Source organism: Bombina bombina, chromosome 9 (genome assembly GCF_027579735.1).
Source record: "Bombina bombina isolate aBomBom1 chromosome 9, aBomBom1.pri, whole genome shotgun sequence".
Classification (NCBI taxonomy): domain Eukaryota; kingdom Metazoa; phylum Chordata; class Amphibia; order Anura; family Bombinatoridae; genus Bombina; species Bombina bombina.
In genome coordinates, this window is record NC_069507.1 from 9,511,304 (window position 1) to 9,528,985 (window position 17,682).

Sequence of the window (17,682 nt, forward strand, 5' to 3'; positions counted from 1 at the left end):
GCCTAACAATCCCCTAACTTTAAATTAAAATTACAATATCCCTATCTTTAAAAAAAAAAAAAACACACCTAAAAAAAAGTTTAAAAAAACCCCTAAACACTAATTCCCGATGATCCACTTTTAGCTTCTGAAGTCCGGACATCCAGGCGGCGAAGTCTTAATCCATCCAGGCGGCATCTTCTATCTTTATCCCGGTGGCATTTTTGAAATTCAAATCAGCCAATAGGATGACAGCTAGTGAAATCCTATTGGCTGTTCAAATCAGCTCATCGCCACCATATCGCACGCACAAGGAGGCTTTTTAGAAACTTGTAATGGAATCGCTATGGAGGGTGAAATAACGCAACTTTTGTTGCATTCGTTTCACACCCTCTATAGCGCAAAACTTGTAATCTAGATGTTAGGGAGCTAGCTGAACGCATCACATGAGCCAATGACAAGAGGCACGTATGTTTAGCCACCAATCAACAGCTAGCTCCCATTAGTGCACTGCTGCTTTTGAGCATACTTAGTTATGCTTTTCAACAAAGGTTAACAAGAAATCAAAGTAAATTTCATAACAGAATCAAACTGAAAACTCTTTAAATGTCATTCTCTGTCTGATTCAAGAACGTTTGTTAATTTAATGTCACTGTAATTGCAGTTCTCATTGAAGCTAGAAATTTGTCTTGTTAGCTTGGTAGGTGCTGCCATCTGTGGGCACCAGGTGGTACTCTTTATAGACAGTTACACATTAGCATGTCTCTTTAGTAACTGTTATTGTTAGCTTGGTAGGTGCTGCCATCTGTGGGCACCAGCTGGTACTCTTTATAGACAGTTACACATTAGCATGTCTCTTTAGTAACTGTTATTGTTAGCTTGGTAGGTGCTGCCATCTGTGGGCACCAGCTGGTACTCTTTATAGACAGTTACACATTAGCATGTCTCTTTAGTAACTGTTATTGTTAGCTTGGTAGGTGCTGCCATCTGTGGGCACCAGCTGGTACTCTTTATAGACAGTTACACATTAGCATGTCTCTTTAGTAACTGTTATTGTTAGCTTGGTAGGTGCTGCCATCTGTGGGCACCAGCTGGTACTCTTTATAGACAGTTACACATTAGCATGTCTCTTTAGTAACTGTTATTGTTAGCTTGGTAGGTGCTGCCATCTGTGGGCACCAGCTGGTACTCTTTATAGACAGTTACACATTAGCATGTCTCTTTAGTAACTGTTATTGTTAGCTTGGTAGGTGCTGCCATCTGTGGGCACCAGCTGGTACTCTTTATAGACAGTTACACATTAGCATGTCTCTTTAGTAACTGTTATTGTTAGCTTGGTAGGTGCTGCCATCTGTGGGCACCAGCTGGTACTCTTTATAGACAGTTACACATTAGCATGTCTCTTTAGTAACTGTTATTGTTAGCTTGGTAGGTGCTGCCATCTGTGGGCACCAGCTGGTACTCTTTATAGACAGTTACACATTAGCATGTCTCTTTAGTAACTGTTATTGTTAGCTTGGTAGGTGCTGCCATCTGTGGGCACCAGCTGGTACTCTTTATAGACAGTTACACATTAGCATGTCTCTTTAGTAACTGTTATTGTTGCTAGCTTGAATCATTTCTCTACGAACATTGTGCCTGGCATTGCTAAGGGCCCTATTCTCTAAAGCTCTTTATAAGCTGCCGCATCAGTATTGCGAGACCCTCAGGGATTGATTTAAAGGCAGTTTTTACCTTGGGGACTGTGGGAGATCACTAAAGTGCTTTATGTGAAGTAGCGACACTTACTGCACATTACGGTGCTCAGTAACATAAGCTAATGATTTCTCGCCATCCCAGCGAGATCTTGACAATCGGCCCGGTCACATTGTACAGTATTGAGACACACAGGACAAAAGGATGAGCGACACAAAATATCACAGACACCACCGATATCAATGCTCTATTTATTATGACTCAAAATATAATGCACTGCAATAGGAACACACAATGCAACTCGTGAAGTGAAGTATGATGTCTTAACAATAGTCGCAAACCTGTGAATGAACCAGTTTGTAGCAAACTAAATACTGTGGCTTAAAAACAAAGTTAAAACATTAATAAAATAGTGAACAGTGATATTCTATTGTGCTCTGCTCTTCCATTGAAGCCCTAACGGAAATTCCTTCATTAAAATTAACTTCAGAAACATTTTGTTCTCCAACTTCTATAATCTTTTCCCATCCTCTCAATAGTTAAATTATTTTTTCTATACAAGATAACATACATATTCTTTACAAGTCAAATGTACATATTTACAGCCTCTATCTCTTAGGAAACATTTCTAACTTGTGGCAAAAATAAACTTTATTACCAGAAGAGGGCAAATATATCAAAACCTATTGCTAGTCACATGATCAGAGCTGCAAGTGTTAATAAGCTGGTATAAAAGCATAAACTAGTCCTGTTACATTATATCTTGTTATGACCAAGGGCATTGGGAACTTGTGTGCAATTCTGCTGCAGAGCTTTCCTTTTTGTGTAATAAATGAAACTGTTTTACAGGAGTCATGTGGTGAAGTTATGCTCAGCTGTCTGCACTATTTAGTTTTGTAAAAGGTCATTGTAAGCTTCAGAATTCTCCTACAATCAAATCAAACCTATGTTCTGTAACCTCGATGGGTGACCAGGGCTGAGAAAATCTGGATGTGACACAAATGTAACATTTAAAGGACATTTCTCCTCTCTGTGGTCACCAGATCAGTATTAGTCTATATACTACAGGAGGTGTGATGTTTACTTCTCTCTGTGGTCACCAGATCAGTAATAGTCTATATACTACAGGAGGTGTGAGGTTTACTTCTCCTCTCTGTGGTCACCAGATCAGTAACAGTCTATATACTACAGGAGGTGTGATGTTTACTCCTCTCTGTGGTCACCAGATCAGTAACAGTCTATATACTACAGGAGGTGTGAGGTTTACTTCTCTCTGTGGTCACCAGACCAGTAATAGTCTATATACTACAGGAGGTGTGATGTTTACTTCTCCTCTCTGTGGTCACCAGATCAGTAATAGTCTATATACTACAGGAGGTGTGATGTTTACTTCTCTCTGTGGTCACCAGATCAGTAATAGTCTATATACTACAGGAGGTGTGATGTTTACTTCTCTCTGTGGTCACCAGATCAGTAATAGTCTATATACTACAGGAGGTGTGAGGTTTACTTCTCCTCTCTGTGGTCACCAGATCAGTAACAGTCTATATACTACAGGAGGTGTGATGTTTACTCCTCTCTGTGGTCACCAGATCAGTAACAGTCTATATACTACAGGAGGTGTGAGGTTTACTTCTCTCTGTGGTCACCAGACCAGTAATAGTCTATATACTACAGGAGGTGTGATGTTTACTTCTCTCTGTGGTCACCAGACCAGTAATAGTCTATATACTACAGGAGGTGTGATGTTTACTTCTCCTCTCTGTGGTCACCAGATCAGTAATAGTCTATATACTACAGGAGGTGTGATGTTTACTTCTCTCTGTGGTCACCAGATCAGTAATAGTCTATATACTACAGGAGGTGTGATGTTTACTTCTCTCTGTGGTCACCAGATCAGTAATAGTCTATATACTACAGGAGGTGTGATGTTTACTCCTCTCTGTGGTCACCAGATCAGTAATAGTCTATATACTACAGGAGGTGTGATGTTTACTTCTCTCTGTGGTCACCAGATCAGTAATAGTCTATATACTACAGGAGGTGTGATGTTTACTTCTCTCTGTGGTCACCAGACCAGTAATAGTCTATATACTACAGGAGGTGTGATGTTTACTTCTCTCTGTGGTCACCAGATCAGTAATAGTCTATATACTACAGGAGGTGTGATGTTTACTCCTCTCTGTGGTCACCAGATCAGTAATAGTCTATATACTACAGGAGGTGTGATGTTTACTTCTCTCTGTGGTCACCAGATCAGTAATAGTCTATATACTACAGGAGGTGTGATGTTTACTTCTCTCTGTGGTCACCAGATCAGTAACAGTCTATATACTACAGGAGGTGTGATGTTTACTTCTCTCTGTGGTCACCAGATCAGTAATAGTCTATATACTACAGGAGGTGTGATGTTTACTTCTCCTCTCTGTGGTCACCAGATCAGTAACAGTCTATATACTACAGGAGGTGTGATGTTTACTTCTCCTCTCTGTGGTCACTAGATCAGTAATAGTCTATATACTACAGGAGGTGTGATGTTTACTTCTCCTCTCTGTGGTCACCAGATCAGTAACAGTCTATATACTACAGGAGGTGTGATGTTTACTTCTCCTCTCTGTGGTCACCAGATCAGTAATAGTCTATATACTACAGGAGGTGTGATGTTTACTTCTCTCTGTGGTCACCAGATCAGTAATAGTCTATATACTACAGGAGGTGTGATGTTTACTTCTCTCTGTGGTCACTAGATCAGTAATAGTCTATATACTACAGGAGGTTTGATGTTTACTTCTCTCTGTGGTCACCAGATCAGTAATAGTCTATATACTACAGGAGGTGTGATGTTTACTTCTCTCTGTGGTCACCAGATCAGTAATAGTCTATATACTACAGGAGGTGTGATGTTTACTTCTCTCTGTGGTCACCAGATCAGTAATAGTCTATATACTACAGGAGGTGTGATGTTTACTTCTCTCTGTGGTCACCAGATCAGTAATAGTCTATATACTACAGGAGGTGTGATGTTTACTTCTCCTCTCTGTGGTCACCAGATCAGTAACAGTCTATATACTACAGGAGGTGTGATGTTTACTTCTCTCTGTGGTCACCAGATCAGTAACAGTCTATATACTACAGGGGGTGTGATGTTTACTTCTCTCTGTGGTCACCAGATCAGTAATAGTCTATATACTACAGGAGGTGTGATGTTTACTTCTCCTCTCTGTGGTCACCAGATCAGTAACAGTCTATATACTACAGGAGGTGTGATGTTTACTTCTCCTCTCTGTGGTCACTAGATCAGTAATAGTCTATATACTACAGGAGGTGTGATGTTTACTTCTCCTCTCTGTGGTCACCAGATCAGTAACAGTCTATATACTACAGGAGGTGTGATGTTTACTTCTCCTCTCTGTGGTAACCAGATCAGTAATAGTCTATATACTACAGGAGGTGTGATGTTTACTTCTCTCTGTGGTCACCAGATCAGTAATAGTCTATATACTACAGGAGGTGTGATGTTTACTTCTCTCTGTGGTCACCAGATCAGTAACAGTCTATATACTACAGGAGGTGTGATGTTTACTTCTCTCTGTGGTCACCAGATCAGTAATAGTCTATATACTACAGGGGGTTTGATGTTTACTTCTCTCTGTGGTCACCAGATCAGTAATAGTCTATATACTACAGGAGGTGTGATGTTTACTTCTCCTCTCTGTGGTCACCAGATCAGTAATAGTCTATATACTACAGGAGGTGTGATGTTTACTTCTCCTCTCTGTGGTCACCAGATCAGTAACAGTCTATATACTACAGGAGGTGTGATGTTTACTTCTCCTCTCTGTGGTCACCAGATCAGTAATAGTCTATATACTACAGGAGATGTGATGTTTACTTCTCTCTGTGGTCACCAGATCAGTAATAGTCTATATACTACAGGGGGTTTGATGTTTACTTCTCTCTGTGGTCACCAGATCAGTAATAGTCTATATACTACAGGGGGTTTGATGTTTACTTCTCTCTGTGGTCACCAGATCAGTAACAGTCTATATACTACAGGAGGTGTGATGTTTACTTCTCCTCTCTGTGGTCACCAGATCAGTAACAGTATATATACTACAGGAGGTGTGATGTTTACTTCTCCTCTCTGTGGTCACCAGATCAGTAACAGTCTATATACTACAGGAGGTGTGATGTTTACTTCTCTCTGTGGTCACCAGATCAGTAATAGTCTATATACTACAGGGGGTTTGATGTTTACTTCTCTCTGTGGTCACCAGATCAGTAATAGTCTATATACTACAGGGGGTTTGATGTTTACTTCTCTCTGTGGTCACCAGATCAGTAATAGTCTATATACTACAGGAGGTGTGATGTTTACCTCTCTCTGTGGTCACCAGATCAGTAATAGTCTATATACTACAGGAGGTGTGATGTTTACTTCTCTCTGTGGTCACCAGATCAGTAACAGTCTATATACTACAGGAGGTGTGATGTTTACTTCTCTCTGTGGTCACCAGACCAGTAACAGTCTATATACTACAGGAGGTGTGATGTTTACTTCTCTCTATGGTCACCAGATCAGTAATAGTCTATATACTACAGGAGGTGTGATGTTTACTTCTCTCTGTGGTCACCAGATCAGTAATAGTCTATATACTACAGGAGGTGTGATGTTTACTTCTCCTCTCTGTGGTCACCAGATCAGTAATAGTCTATATACTACAGGAGGTGTGATGTTTACTTCTCCTCTCTGTGGTCACCAGATCTGTAATAGTCTATATACTACAGGAGGTGTGATGTTTACTTCTCCTCTCTGTGGTCACCAGATCAGTAATAGTCTATATACTACAGGAGGTTTGATGTTTACTTCTCTCTGTGGTCACCAGATTAGTAATAGTCTATATACTACAGGAGGTGTGATGTTTACTTCTCCTCTCTGTGGTCACCAGATCAGTAATAGTCTATATACTACAGGAGGTTTGATGTTTACTTCTCTCTGTGGTCACCAGATCAGTAATAGTCTATATACTACAGGAGGTGTGATGTTTACTTCTCTCTGTGGTCACTAGATCAGTAATAGTCTATATACTACAGGAGGTGTGATGTTTACTTCTCCTCTCTGTGGTCACCAGATCAGTAATAGTCTATATACTACAGGAGGTGTCATGTTTACCTCTCTCTGTGGTCACCAGATCAGTAATAGTCTATATACTACAGGAGGTGTGATGTTTACTTCTCTCTGTGGTCACCAGACCAGTAATAGTCTATATACTACAGGAGGTGTGATGTTTACTTCTCTCTGTGGTCACCAGATCAGTAATAGTCTATATACTACAGGAGGTGTGATGTTTACTTCTCTCTGTGGTCACCAGATCAGTAATAGTCTATATACTACAGGAGGTGTGATGTTTACTTCTCTCTGTGGTCACTAGATCAGTAATAGTCTATATACTACAGGAGGTGTGATGTTTACTTTTCCTCTCTGTGGTCACCAGATCAGTAACAGTATATATACTACAGGAGGTGTGATGTTTACTTCTCCTCTCTGTGGTCACCAGATCAGTAATAGTCTATATACTACAGGAGGTGTGATGTTTACTCCTCTCTGTGGTCACCAGATCAGTAATAGTCTATATACTACAGGAGGTGTGATGTTTACTTCTCTCTGTGGTCACCAGATCAGTAATAGTCTATATACTACAGGAGGTGTGATGTTTACTCCTCTCTGTGGTCACCAGATCAGTAACAGTCTATATACTACAGGAGGTGTGATGTTTACTTCTCCTCTCTGTGGTCACCAGATCAGTAATAGTCTATATACTACAGGAGGTGTGATGTTTACTTCTCCTCTCTGTGGTCACCAGATCAGTAATAGTCTATATACTACAGGAGGTGTGATGTTTACTTCTCCTCTCTGTGGTCACCAGATCAGTAATAGTCTATATACTACAGGAGGTGTGATGTTTACTTCTCTCTGTGGTCACCAGATCAGTAATAGTCTATATACTACAGGAGGTGTGATGTTTACTTCTCCTCTCTGTGGTCACCAGATCAGTAATAGTCTATATACTACAGGAGGTGTGATGTTTACTTCTCCTCTCTGTGGTCACCAGATCAGTAACAGTCTATATACTACAGGAGGTGTGATGTTTACTTCTCCTCTCTGTGGTCACCAGATCAGTAACAGTCTATATACTACAGGAGGTGTGATGTTTACTTCTCCTCTCTGTGGTCACCAGATCAGTAATAGTCTATATACTACAGGAGGTGTGATGTTTACTTCTCTCTGTGGTCACCAGATCAGTAACAGTCTATATACTACAGGAGGTGTGATGTTTACTCCTCTCTGTGGTCACCAGATCAGTAATAGTCTATATACTACAGGAGGTGTGATGTTTACTTCTCTCTGTGGTCACCAGATCAGTAATAGTCTATATACTACAGGAGGTGTCATGTTTACTTCTCCTCTGTGGTCACCAGACCAGTAATTGTCTATATACTACAGGAGGTGTGATGTTTACTTCTCTCTGTGGTCACCAGATCAGTAATAGTCTATATACTACAGGAGGTGTCATGTTTACTTCTCTCTGTGGTCACCAGATCAGTAATAGTCTATATACTACAGGAGGTGTGATGTTTACTTCTCTCTGTGGTCACCAGATCAGTAACAGTCTATATACTACAGGAGGTGTGATGTTTACTCCTCTCTGTGGTCACCAGATCAGTAATAGTCTATATACTACAGGAGGTGTGATGTTTACTTCTCTCTGTGGTCACCAGATCAGTAATAGTCTATATACTACAGGAGGTGTCATGTTTACTTCTCTCTGTGGTCACCAGACCAGTAATTGTCTATATACTACAGGAGGTGTGATGTTTACTTCTCTCTGTGGTCACCAGATCAGTAATAGTCTATATACTACAGGAGGTGTCATGTTTACTTCTCTCTGTGGTCACCAGATCAGTAATAGTCTATATACTACAGGAGGTGTGATGTTTACTTCTCTCTATGGTCACCAGATCAGTAATAGTCTATATACTACAGGAGGTGTGATGTTTACTTCTCTCTGTGGTCACCAGATCAGTAATAGTCTATATACTACAGGAGGTGTGATGTTTACTCCTCTCTGTGGTCACCAGATCAGTAATAGTCTATATACTACAGGAGGTGTGATGTTTACTTCTCTCTGTGGTCACCAGATCAGTAATAGTCTATATACTACAGGAGGTGTGATGTTTACTTCTCTCTGTGGTCACCAGATCAGTAATAGTCTATATACTACAGGAGGTGTGATGTTTACTTCCTCTCTGTGGTCACCAGATCAGTAATAGTCTATATACTACAGGGGGTTTGATGTTTACTCCTCTCTGTGGTCACCAGATCAGTAATAGTCTATATACTACAGGAGGTGTGATGTTTACTTCTCCTCTCTGTGGTCACCAGATCAGTAATAGTCTATATACTACAGGAGGTGTGATGTTTACTTCTCTCTGTGGTCACCAGATCAGTAATAGTCTATATACTACAGGAGGTGTGATGTTTACTTTTCCTCTCTGTGGTCACCAGATCAGTAACAGTATATATACTACAGGAGGTGTGATGTTTACTTTTCCTCTCTGTGGTCACCAGATCAGTAACAGTATATATACTACAGGAGGTGTGATGTTTACTTCTCCTCTCTGTGGTCACCAGATCAGTAACAGTCTATATACTACAGGAGGTGTGATGTTTACTTTTCTCTCTGTGGTCACCAGATCAGTAACAGTATATATACTACAGGAGGTGTGATGTTTACTTCTCTCTGTGGTCACCAGACCAGTAATAGTCTATATACTACAGGAGGTGTGATGTTTACTTCTCTCTGTGGTCACCAGACCAGTAACAGTCTATATACTACAGGAGGTGTGATGTTTACTTCTCTCTGTGGTCACCAGACCAGTAATAGTCTATATACTACAGGAGGTGTGATGTTTACTTCTCTCTGTGGTCACCAGACCAGTAATTGTCTATATACTACAGGAGGTGTGATGTTTACTTCTCTCTGTGGTCACCAGATCAGTAATAGTCTATATACTACAGGAGGTGTGATGTTTACTTCTCTCTGTGGTCACCAGACCAGTAATAGTCTATATACTACAGGAGGTGTGATGTTTACTTCTCTCTGTGGTCACCAGATCAGTAATAGTCTATATACTACAGGGAGGTGTGATGTTTACTTCTCCTCTCTGTGGTCACCAGATCAGTAATAGTCTATATACTACAGGAGGTGTGATGTTTACTTCTCTCTGTGGTCACCAGATCAGTAATAGTCTATATACTACAGGAGGTGTGATGTTTACTTCTCTCTGTGGTCACCAGATCAGTAACAGTCTATATACTACAGGAGGTGTGATGTTTACTTCTCCTCTCTGTGGTCACCAGATCAGTAATAGTCTATATACTACAGGAGGTGTGATGTTTACTTCTCCTCTCTGTGGTCACCAGATCAGTAATAGTCTATATACTACAGGAGGTGTGATGTTTACTTCTCCTCTCTGTGGTCACCAGATCAGTAATAGTCTATATACTACAGGAGGTGTGATGTTTACTTCTCTCTGTGGTCACCAGATCAGTAATAGTCTATATACTACAGGAGGTGTGATGTTTACTTCTTCTCTCTGTGGTCACCAGACCAGTAATAGTCTATATACTACAGGAGGTGTGATGTTTACTTCTCCTCTCTGTGGTCACCAGACCAGTAATAGTCTATATACTACAGGAGGTGTGATGTTTACTTCTTCTCTCTGTGGTCACCAGATCAGTAATAGTCTATATACTACAGGAGGTGTGATGTTTACTTCTCCTCTCTGTGGTCACCAGACCAGTAATAGTCTATATACTACAGGAGGTGTGATGTTTACTTCTCTCTGTGGTCACCAGATCAGTAATAGTCTATATACTACAGGAGGTGTGATGTTTACTTCTCTCTGTGGTCACCAGATCAGTAATAGTCTATATACTACAGGAGGTGTGATGTTTACTTCTCTCTGTGGTCACCAGATCAGTAACAGTCTATATACTACAGGAGGTGTGATGTTTACTTCTCTCTGTGGTCACCAGATCAGTAATAGTCTATATACTACAGGAGGTTTGATGTTTACTTCTCTCTGTGGTCACCAGATCAGTAATAGTCTATATACTACAGGAGGTGTGATGTTTACTTCTCCTCTCTGTGGTCACCAGATCAGTAATAGTCTATATACTACAGGAGGTTTGATGTTTACTTCTCTCTGTGGTCACCAGATCAGTAATAGTCTATATACTACAGGAGGTGTCATGTTTACTTCTCTCTGTGGTCACCAGATCAGTAATAGTCTATATACTACAGGAGGTGTGATGTTTACTTCTCTCTGTGGTCACCAGATCAGTAACAGTCTATATACTACAGGAGGTGTGATGTTTACTTCTCCTCTCTGTGGTCACCAGATCAGTAACAGTCTATATACTACAGGAGGTGTGATGTTTACTTCTCCTCTCTGTGGTCACCAGACCAGTAATAGTCTATATACTACAGGAGGTGTGATGTTTACTTCTCCTCTCTGTGGTCACTAGATCAGTAATAGTCTATATACTACAGGAGGTGTGATGTTTACTTCTCTCTGTGGTCACCAGATTAGTAATAGTCTATATACTACAGGAGGTGTGATGTTTACTTCTCTCTGTGGTCACCAGATTAGTAATAGTCTATATACTACAGGAGGTGTGATGTTTACTTCTCCTCTCTGTGGTCACCAGACCAGTAATAGTCTATATACTACAGGAGGTGTGATGTTTACTTCTCTCTGTGGTCACCAGATCAGTAATAGTCTATATACTACAGGAGGTGTGATGTTTACTTCTCTCTGTGGTCACCAGATCAGTAATAGTCTATATACTACAGGAGGTGTGATGTTTACTTCTCTCTGTGGTCACCAGATCAGTAATAGTCTATATACTACAGGAGGTGTGATGTTTACTTCTCCTCTCTGTGGTCACCAGAACAGTAATAGTCTATATACTACAGGAGGTGTGATGTTTACTTCTCCTCTCTGTGGTCACCAGACCAGTAATAGTCTATATACTACAGGAGGTGTGATGTTTACTTCTCTCTGTGGTCACCAGACCAGTAATAGTCTATATACTACAGGAGGTGTGATGTTTACTTCTCTCTGTGGTCACCAGATCAGTAATAGTCTATATACTACGGGAGGTGTGATGTTTACTTCTCTCTGTGGTCACCAGATCAGTAACAGTTTATATACTACAGGAGGTGTGATGTTTACTTCTCTCTGTGGTCACCAGATCAGTAACAGTTTATATACTACAGGAGGTGTGATGTTTACTTTTCTCTTTGGTCACCAGATCAGTAATAGTCTATATACTACAGGAGGTGTGATGTTCACTTTTCTCTTTGGTCACCAGATCAGTAACAATTCACATACTACAGGAGGTGTGATGTTCACTTCCTACCTATGAACCACAAAATTTCTTTGCCTCTATCTACAGCTGTATTTTGCTCTACTTTGGTTGTCTAAACTGACACCCCCAATTTCCTTCCTAACCCCCATCTCTCCTCATGCCCACCCACAACCTCACCCACCCCCTACCTCCCTAACATCTCACTCCCCTACTCATGTCTCCTCCTTCCTCAGTCCCTGAACCTGCCATCTTCCTTCTCTCCAGCCTTTCGGGGTAATGAGGCAGAGGAGAAGGTAACCTTTATTGCCATCACAACAACTCCTTCTCACACAGTAGCACTTTTGGTGCTTATGGAGTACAAGACTTTCCCAACAGCCCCAATAACTCCCCACACTTAGTAAATAAGATTCAGGAGAATAAACACATGAGGGTTGGCGATTACATGAGCAATTCTGCTGTGTATCTGATGTGAAAGTGTATGATGTTTTTTAGTATTTTACATCGAACCCAATGCCCTTTATTGTACATTCTATAAAGATACACATTTTCATGTTTTCTATATATGAGTGAGGAACAATCCTTTTGTGAGTCCACAGCACCCAATTGTCACCTCCCTGCTCCTGTTTAACAAATCACTAGGCCATTGCCATTATACATTGTCAATTAAATACGAAAATGCAAATGTAACAGGAAAATAACCAATGATCATTTTCATCCTCAATTCTCAATCTATTTATGAATCAAATACTTTAGCTATCTGATAAACTAATTCATAAAACAGTTGTAGAATTAGAATGAAAAGGAAACTGGTTATTAGGAATAGGATTTACATGTATTATTCTTCACTGCGCCCAGGATAGCTTCTTACACTGAATACTGAAACATGGAGACGTACTGCAGAGCGCTGAGCTCATCGTCATATTTAGCGCAAAACCAAAACACTTTTCCAATATGGGTTTATCATGGTCACTTTGCCTGTTACCAGGGCGCCTTCTGCTACTAGTAGATCAGTTTGACATAATTGCCCGGAAAAGTACCAAATAATTTTGTTCTCCTTGATGTACCTGTAAAAGAAAGGAAGAATGCGATAAAAACAGCAGGATGTTTCTTATCTGTAATATAATGCGCATAATGGGCCAAGGCCTACGTTTCAGCCCACCTTGCTGGCTTCTTCTAGCGTAATACGATATAATATAATACAATATGATCCTCTTTTTAGTTTAGTGTCTCGCATTACTTTTTACTGTAATTCCTTCCAAACATTAGAAATCACACATAATGTGTGTTTGTTACTATATAACAATGATTTTAACAATATTTTTATTGAGACAATAAGAAAACTTTCAAGCAGATTTCTGCCTTAACGACTTATTAAAACTCCAGTAGTGTCACAGTAGTTTTTGAAAGATAATGTTACTGGTTCCCAGGTGACTGTCATTGCGCATGCTCAGTTCCCAGGTGACTGTCATTGCGCATGCTCAGTTCCCAGGTGACTGTCATTGCGCATTCTCAGTTCCCAGATGACCGTCATTGCGCATGCTCAATTCACAGGTGAATGTCATTGCGCATGCTCAGTTCTCAGGTGACCGTCATTGCGAATGCTCAATTCACAGATGACTGTCATTGCGCATGCTCAGTTCCCAGGTGACCGTCATTGCGCATGCTCAGTTCCCAGTTGACTGTCATTGCGCATGCTCAGTTCCCAGGTTACAGTTATTGCACATGCTTAGTTCAGAGGTTATTGTTACTATAAAGTGCAGAGTCTGTCCATCATTATCCTATGTATGGGGTTAATAGATCTGAATGTGCAGCAGGTGCTGGGGGAGCTCATAATTACCCACATGAGAACAAGTGCCCTCTCACACTAACCCTATAGCTGCTGCAGTGTGCGCAACTTACCAACAAACCAGCCATCATCGCACTTCTCCATAACGTCTATAATGTCCCCTTCTGTAAGTTCCAGCTCATCGTCATTCTGTGGCTGATAGCTGAACAGAGCCTGATAGCTGCAAGTGCAAGAAATATGCAGCCATTAGATATAAAGGTTAGTGAATACAGAGCCAATCAGAAGCTCTGCCCACCGTACGCCAAAAGCTATGTGTCAATGCGAATCAAGCGCGCAAATCTAACCTCCCTTCATTTCTCTTGCAGCATTTAATTGCAGGATAACTAATATATAATCTTACTAATCTCCAGTCGTTGTGTGTGAGTGTAATGCGGGAATATGCATTAGAGAAGGAACCCACCGCTCACTAAACTGAGGCTACGTATTTATAGTAAAATACAGACAAGGGTCACCTTCCTGGATACTATTTAATGGCGCAAGGCTAGATTCATTAACACACGCACAGAATTTTCCTTGTGCTTTATCATACGCATTAGTTGTGCATACAATTATGCAGCTCCTACTGGATATAATTCCCATTGTATACACAGTAACATATGCTTACACATATACATATGGACTATTCTAAGAGACTCTGCTATCCATGTGTTTTAGCCTCTGCTGATCTCTGAGCCGAGACAGACAAACAATTGCACAGTTCATACTTTCCAATCAGTATCTGTCAATCAAGTTTGTGCACAAGAGCATTAACCAGATTCTGACATCATCAACTGGGAATGTGTTAGAGATGCTGATATTCTAGTTAAAAGATAACGCAGGGAAGGAAATGAGGAGGGAAGATGAGACAGCATGGTGGGAAGCAATGAAGGGAGGATGAGACAGCATGGTGGGAAGTGAGGAGGGAGAGAGAGCAGGGCAGGTAGTGAGGAGGGAGGACAAGACAGTATGTCGGGAAGGAAGAAAGGAGGGGCAGCCAGCAGGGCAGGAAATGAGGTAGGAGAGAGGGAGAGACATTATGATGGGAAGGGATGGAGCGAGGACAAGACAGCATGGTGGGAAGGGATGGAGGGAGGACAAGACAGCATGGCAGGAAGTGAGGATGAAACAGCATGGCAGGAAGTGAGGATGAAACAGCATGTCAGGAAGTGAGGATGAAACAGCATGGCAGGAAGTGAGGATGAAACAGCATGGCAGGAAGTGAAGACGAGACAACATGGTGGGAAGGGATGGAGGGAGGACGAGACAGCATGGCGGGAAGTGAGGAGGGACAATGAGACAACATGGTAGGAAGGGATGGAGGGAGGACGAGACAGCATGGTGGGAAGTGAGGAGGGAGGATGAGACAACATGAATGGAAGTGAGGAGGGAGGATGAGACAACATGGTGGGAAGTGAGGAGGGAGGATGAGACAACATGGTGGGAAGTGAGGAGGGAGGATGAAACAACATGGTGGGAAGTGAGGAGGGAGGATGAGACAACATGGTGGGAAGTGAGGAGGGAGGACGAGACAACATGGTGGGAAGTGAGGAGGGAAGACGAGACAACATGGTGGGAAGTGAGGAGGGAAGATGAGACAACATGGTGGGAAGTGAGGAGGGAAGATGAGACAACATGGTGGGAAGGGATGGAGGGAGGACGAGACAGCATGGTGGGAAGTGAGGAGGGAGAGAGAGCAGGGCAGGTAGTGAGGAGGGAGGACAAGACAGTATGTCGGGAAGGAAGAAAGGAGGGGCAGTCAGCAGGGCAGGAAATGAGGTAGGAGAGAGGGAGAGACATTATGATGGGAAGGGATGGAGCGAGGACAAGACAGCATGGCAGGAAGTGAGGATGAAACAGCATGGCAGGAAGTGAGGACGAGACAACATGGTGGGAAGGGATGGAAGGAGGACAAGACAGCATGGTGGGAAGGGATGGAGGGAGGACAAGACAGCATGGCAGGAAGTGAGGATGAAACAGCATGGCAGGAAGTGAGGACGAGACAACATGGTGGGAAGGGATGGAGGGAGGACGAGACAGCATGGCGGGAAGTGAGGAGGGACAATGAGACAACATGGTGGGAAGGGATGGAGGGAGGACGAGACAGTATGGCGGGAAGTGAGGAGGGAGGACAAGACAGCATGGTGGGAAGGGATGGAGCGAGGACAAGACAGCATGGTGGGAAGGGATGGAGGGAGGACAAGACAGCATGGCAGGAAGTGAGGATGAAACAGCATGGCAGGAAGTGAGGATGAAACAGCATGGCAGGAAGTGAGGACGAGACAACATGGTGGGAAGGGATGGAGGGAGGACAAGACAGCATGGTGGGAAGGGATGGAGGGAGGACAAGACAGCATGGCAGGAAGTGAGGATGAAACAGCATGGCAGGAAGTGAGGACGAGACAACATAGTGGGAAGGGAAGGAGGGAGGACGAGACAGCATGGCGGGAAGTGAGGAGGGACAATGAGACAACATGGTGGGAAGGGATGGAGGGAGGACGAGACAGTATGGCGGGAAGTGAGGAGGGAGGACGAGACAGCAAGGTGGGAATTGAGGATGGAGGATGAGACAACATGGTGGGAAGTGAGGAGGGAGGATGAGACAGCAGGGAGAGAGAGCAGTGCAGGTAGTGATGAGGAAGGACGAGACAGCATGTCATGAAGGAGGGGCAGCCAGCAGGGCAGGAAATGAGGAAGGGGAGAGGGAGAGACAGCATGGTGGGAAGGGATGAAGGGAGGACGAGACAGCATGGTGGGAAGGGATGAAGGGAGGACGAGACAGCATGGTGGGAAGGGATGAAGGGAGGATGAGACAGCATGGTGGGAAGGGCTAGAGGGAGGACGAGACAGCATGGAGGGGAGGGAGGACAAAACAGCATAATGGGAAGGGATGGAGGGAGGACGAGACAGCATGGCGGGAAGTGAGGAGGGAGGACAAGACAGCATGGCAGGGAGGGAGGACGAGACAGCATAGTGGGAAGGGATGGAGGAAAGATGAGACAGCATGGCGGGAAGTAAGGAGGGAGGACGAGACAGCATGTCGGGAAGGGACGGAGGACGAGACAGCATGGTGAGAAGGGATGGAGGGACAGCCAGCAGGGCAGGAAATAAGGAAGGAGAGAGGGAGAGACAGCAGGGCAGGAAGTGAGGAGGGAGGAAGGAGGTGGGTGGGAAGTGAGGAGGGAGAAGCAGTTGGGTGGGAAGTGAGGAGGGAGTGCATGTGTGTCAGTGTGTTTTAATGTGTTACTGTGTCAGTGTGTTAGTGCATGTATATCAGTGTGTTAGTGCATGTATGTCAGTGTGTTAGTGCATGTATATCAGTGTGTTAGTGCATGTATGTCAGTGTGTTAGTGCATGTATGTCAGTGTGTTAGTGCATGTATATCAGTGTGTTAGTGCATGTCTGTCAGTGTGTTAATGCATGTGTGTCAGTGTGTGTTAATGAGTCAGTGTGTGTATGCATGTTAATGTGTTACTGTGTCTGTGTGTGTTAATGTGTGTTACTGTGTGTGTCAGTGTGTGTATGCGTTTTAATGTGTTAATGTGTCTAAGTGTATGTGTGTCAGTGTGTGTTAATGTGTCAGTGTGTCTGTGTGTATCAGTGCATGTGTGCCAGTGTGTGTTAATGTGTCAATGTGTAAGTGTGTCTGTGTAAGTGCATGTGTGTTAGTTTGTAGGTGTGTCAGTGTGTAAGTGGGTATGTAAGTGCATGTGTGTCAGTGTGTAAGTGCATATGATGTGTCAGTGTG

At 42.7% G+C, this 17,682-nt stretch overlaps 1 protein-coding gene across 1 annotated transcript in view; it reads right to left on the reverse strand.

Moving 5' to 3' along the window:
* Positions 1–1,908: 1,908 nt before the first annotated feature.
* The window catches only part of SORBS1 (sorbin and SH3 domain containing 1), a gene marked incomplete in the record, with an annotated part of 400,431 nt that continues 384,657 nt past the window's right edge, over positions 1,909–17,682 (reverse strand). The window contains 2 exon segments of the mRNA XM_053691869.1: positions 1,909–13,176; positions 14,012–14,118. Coding sequence (XP_053547844.1) covers positions 13,112–13,176; positions 14,012–14,118 — 172 coding nt within the window.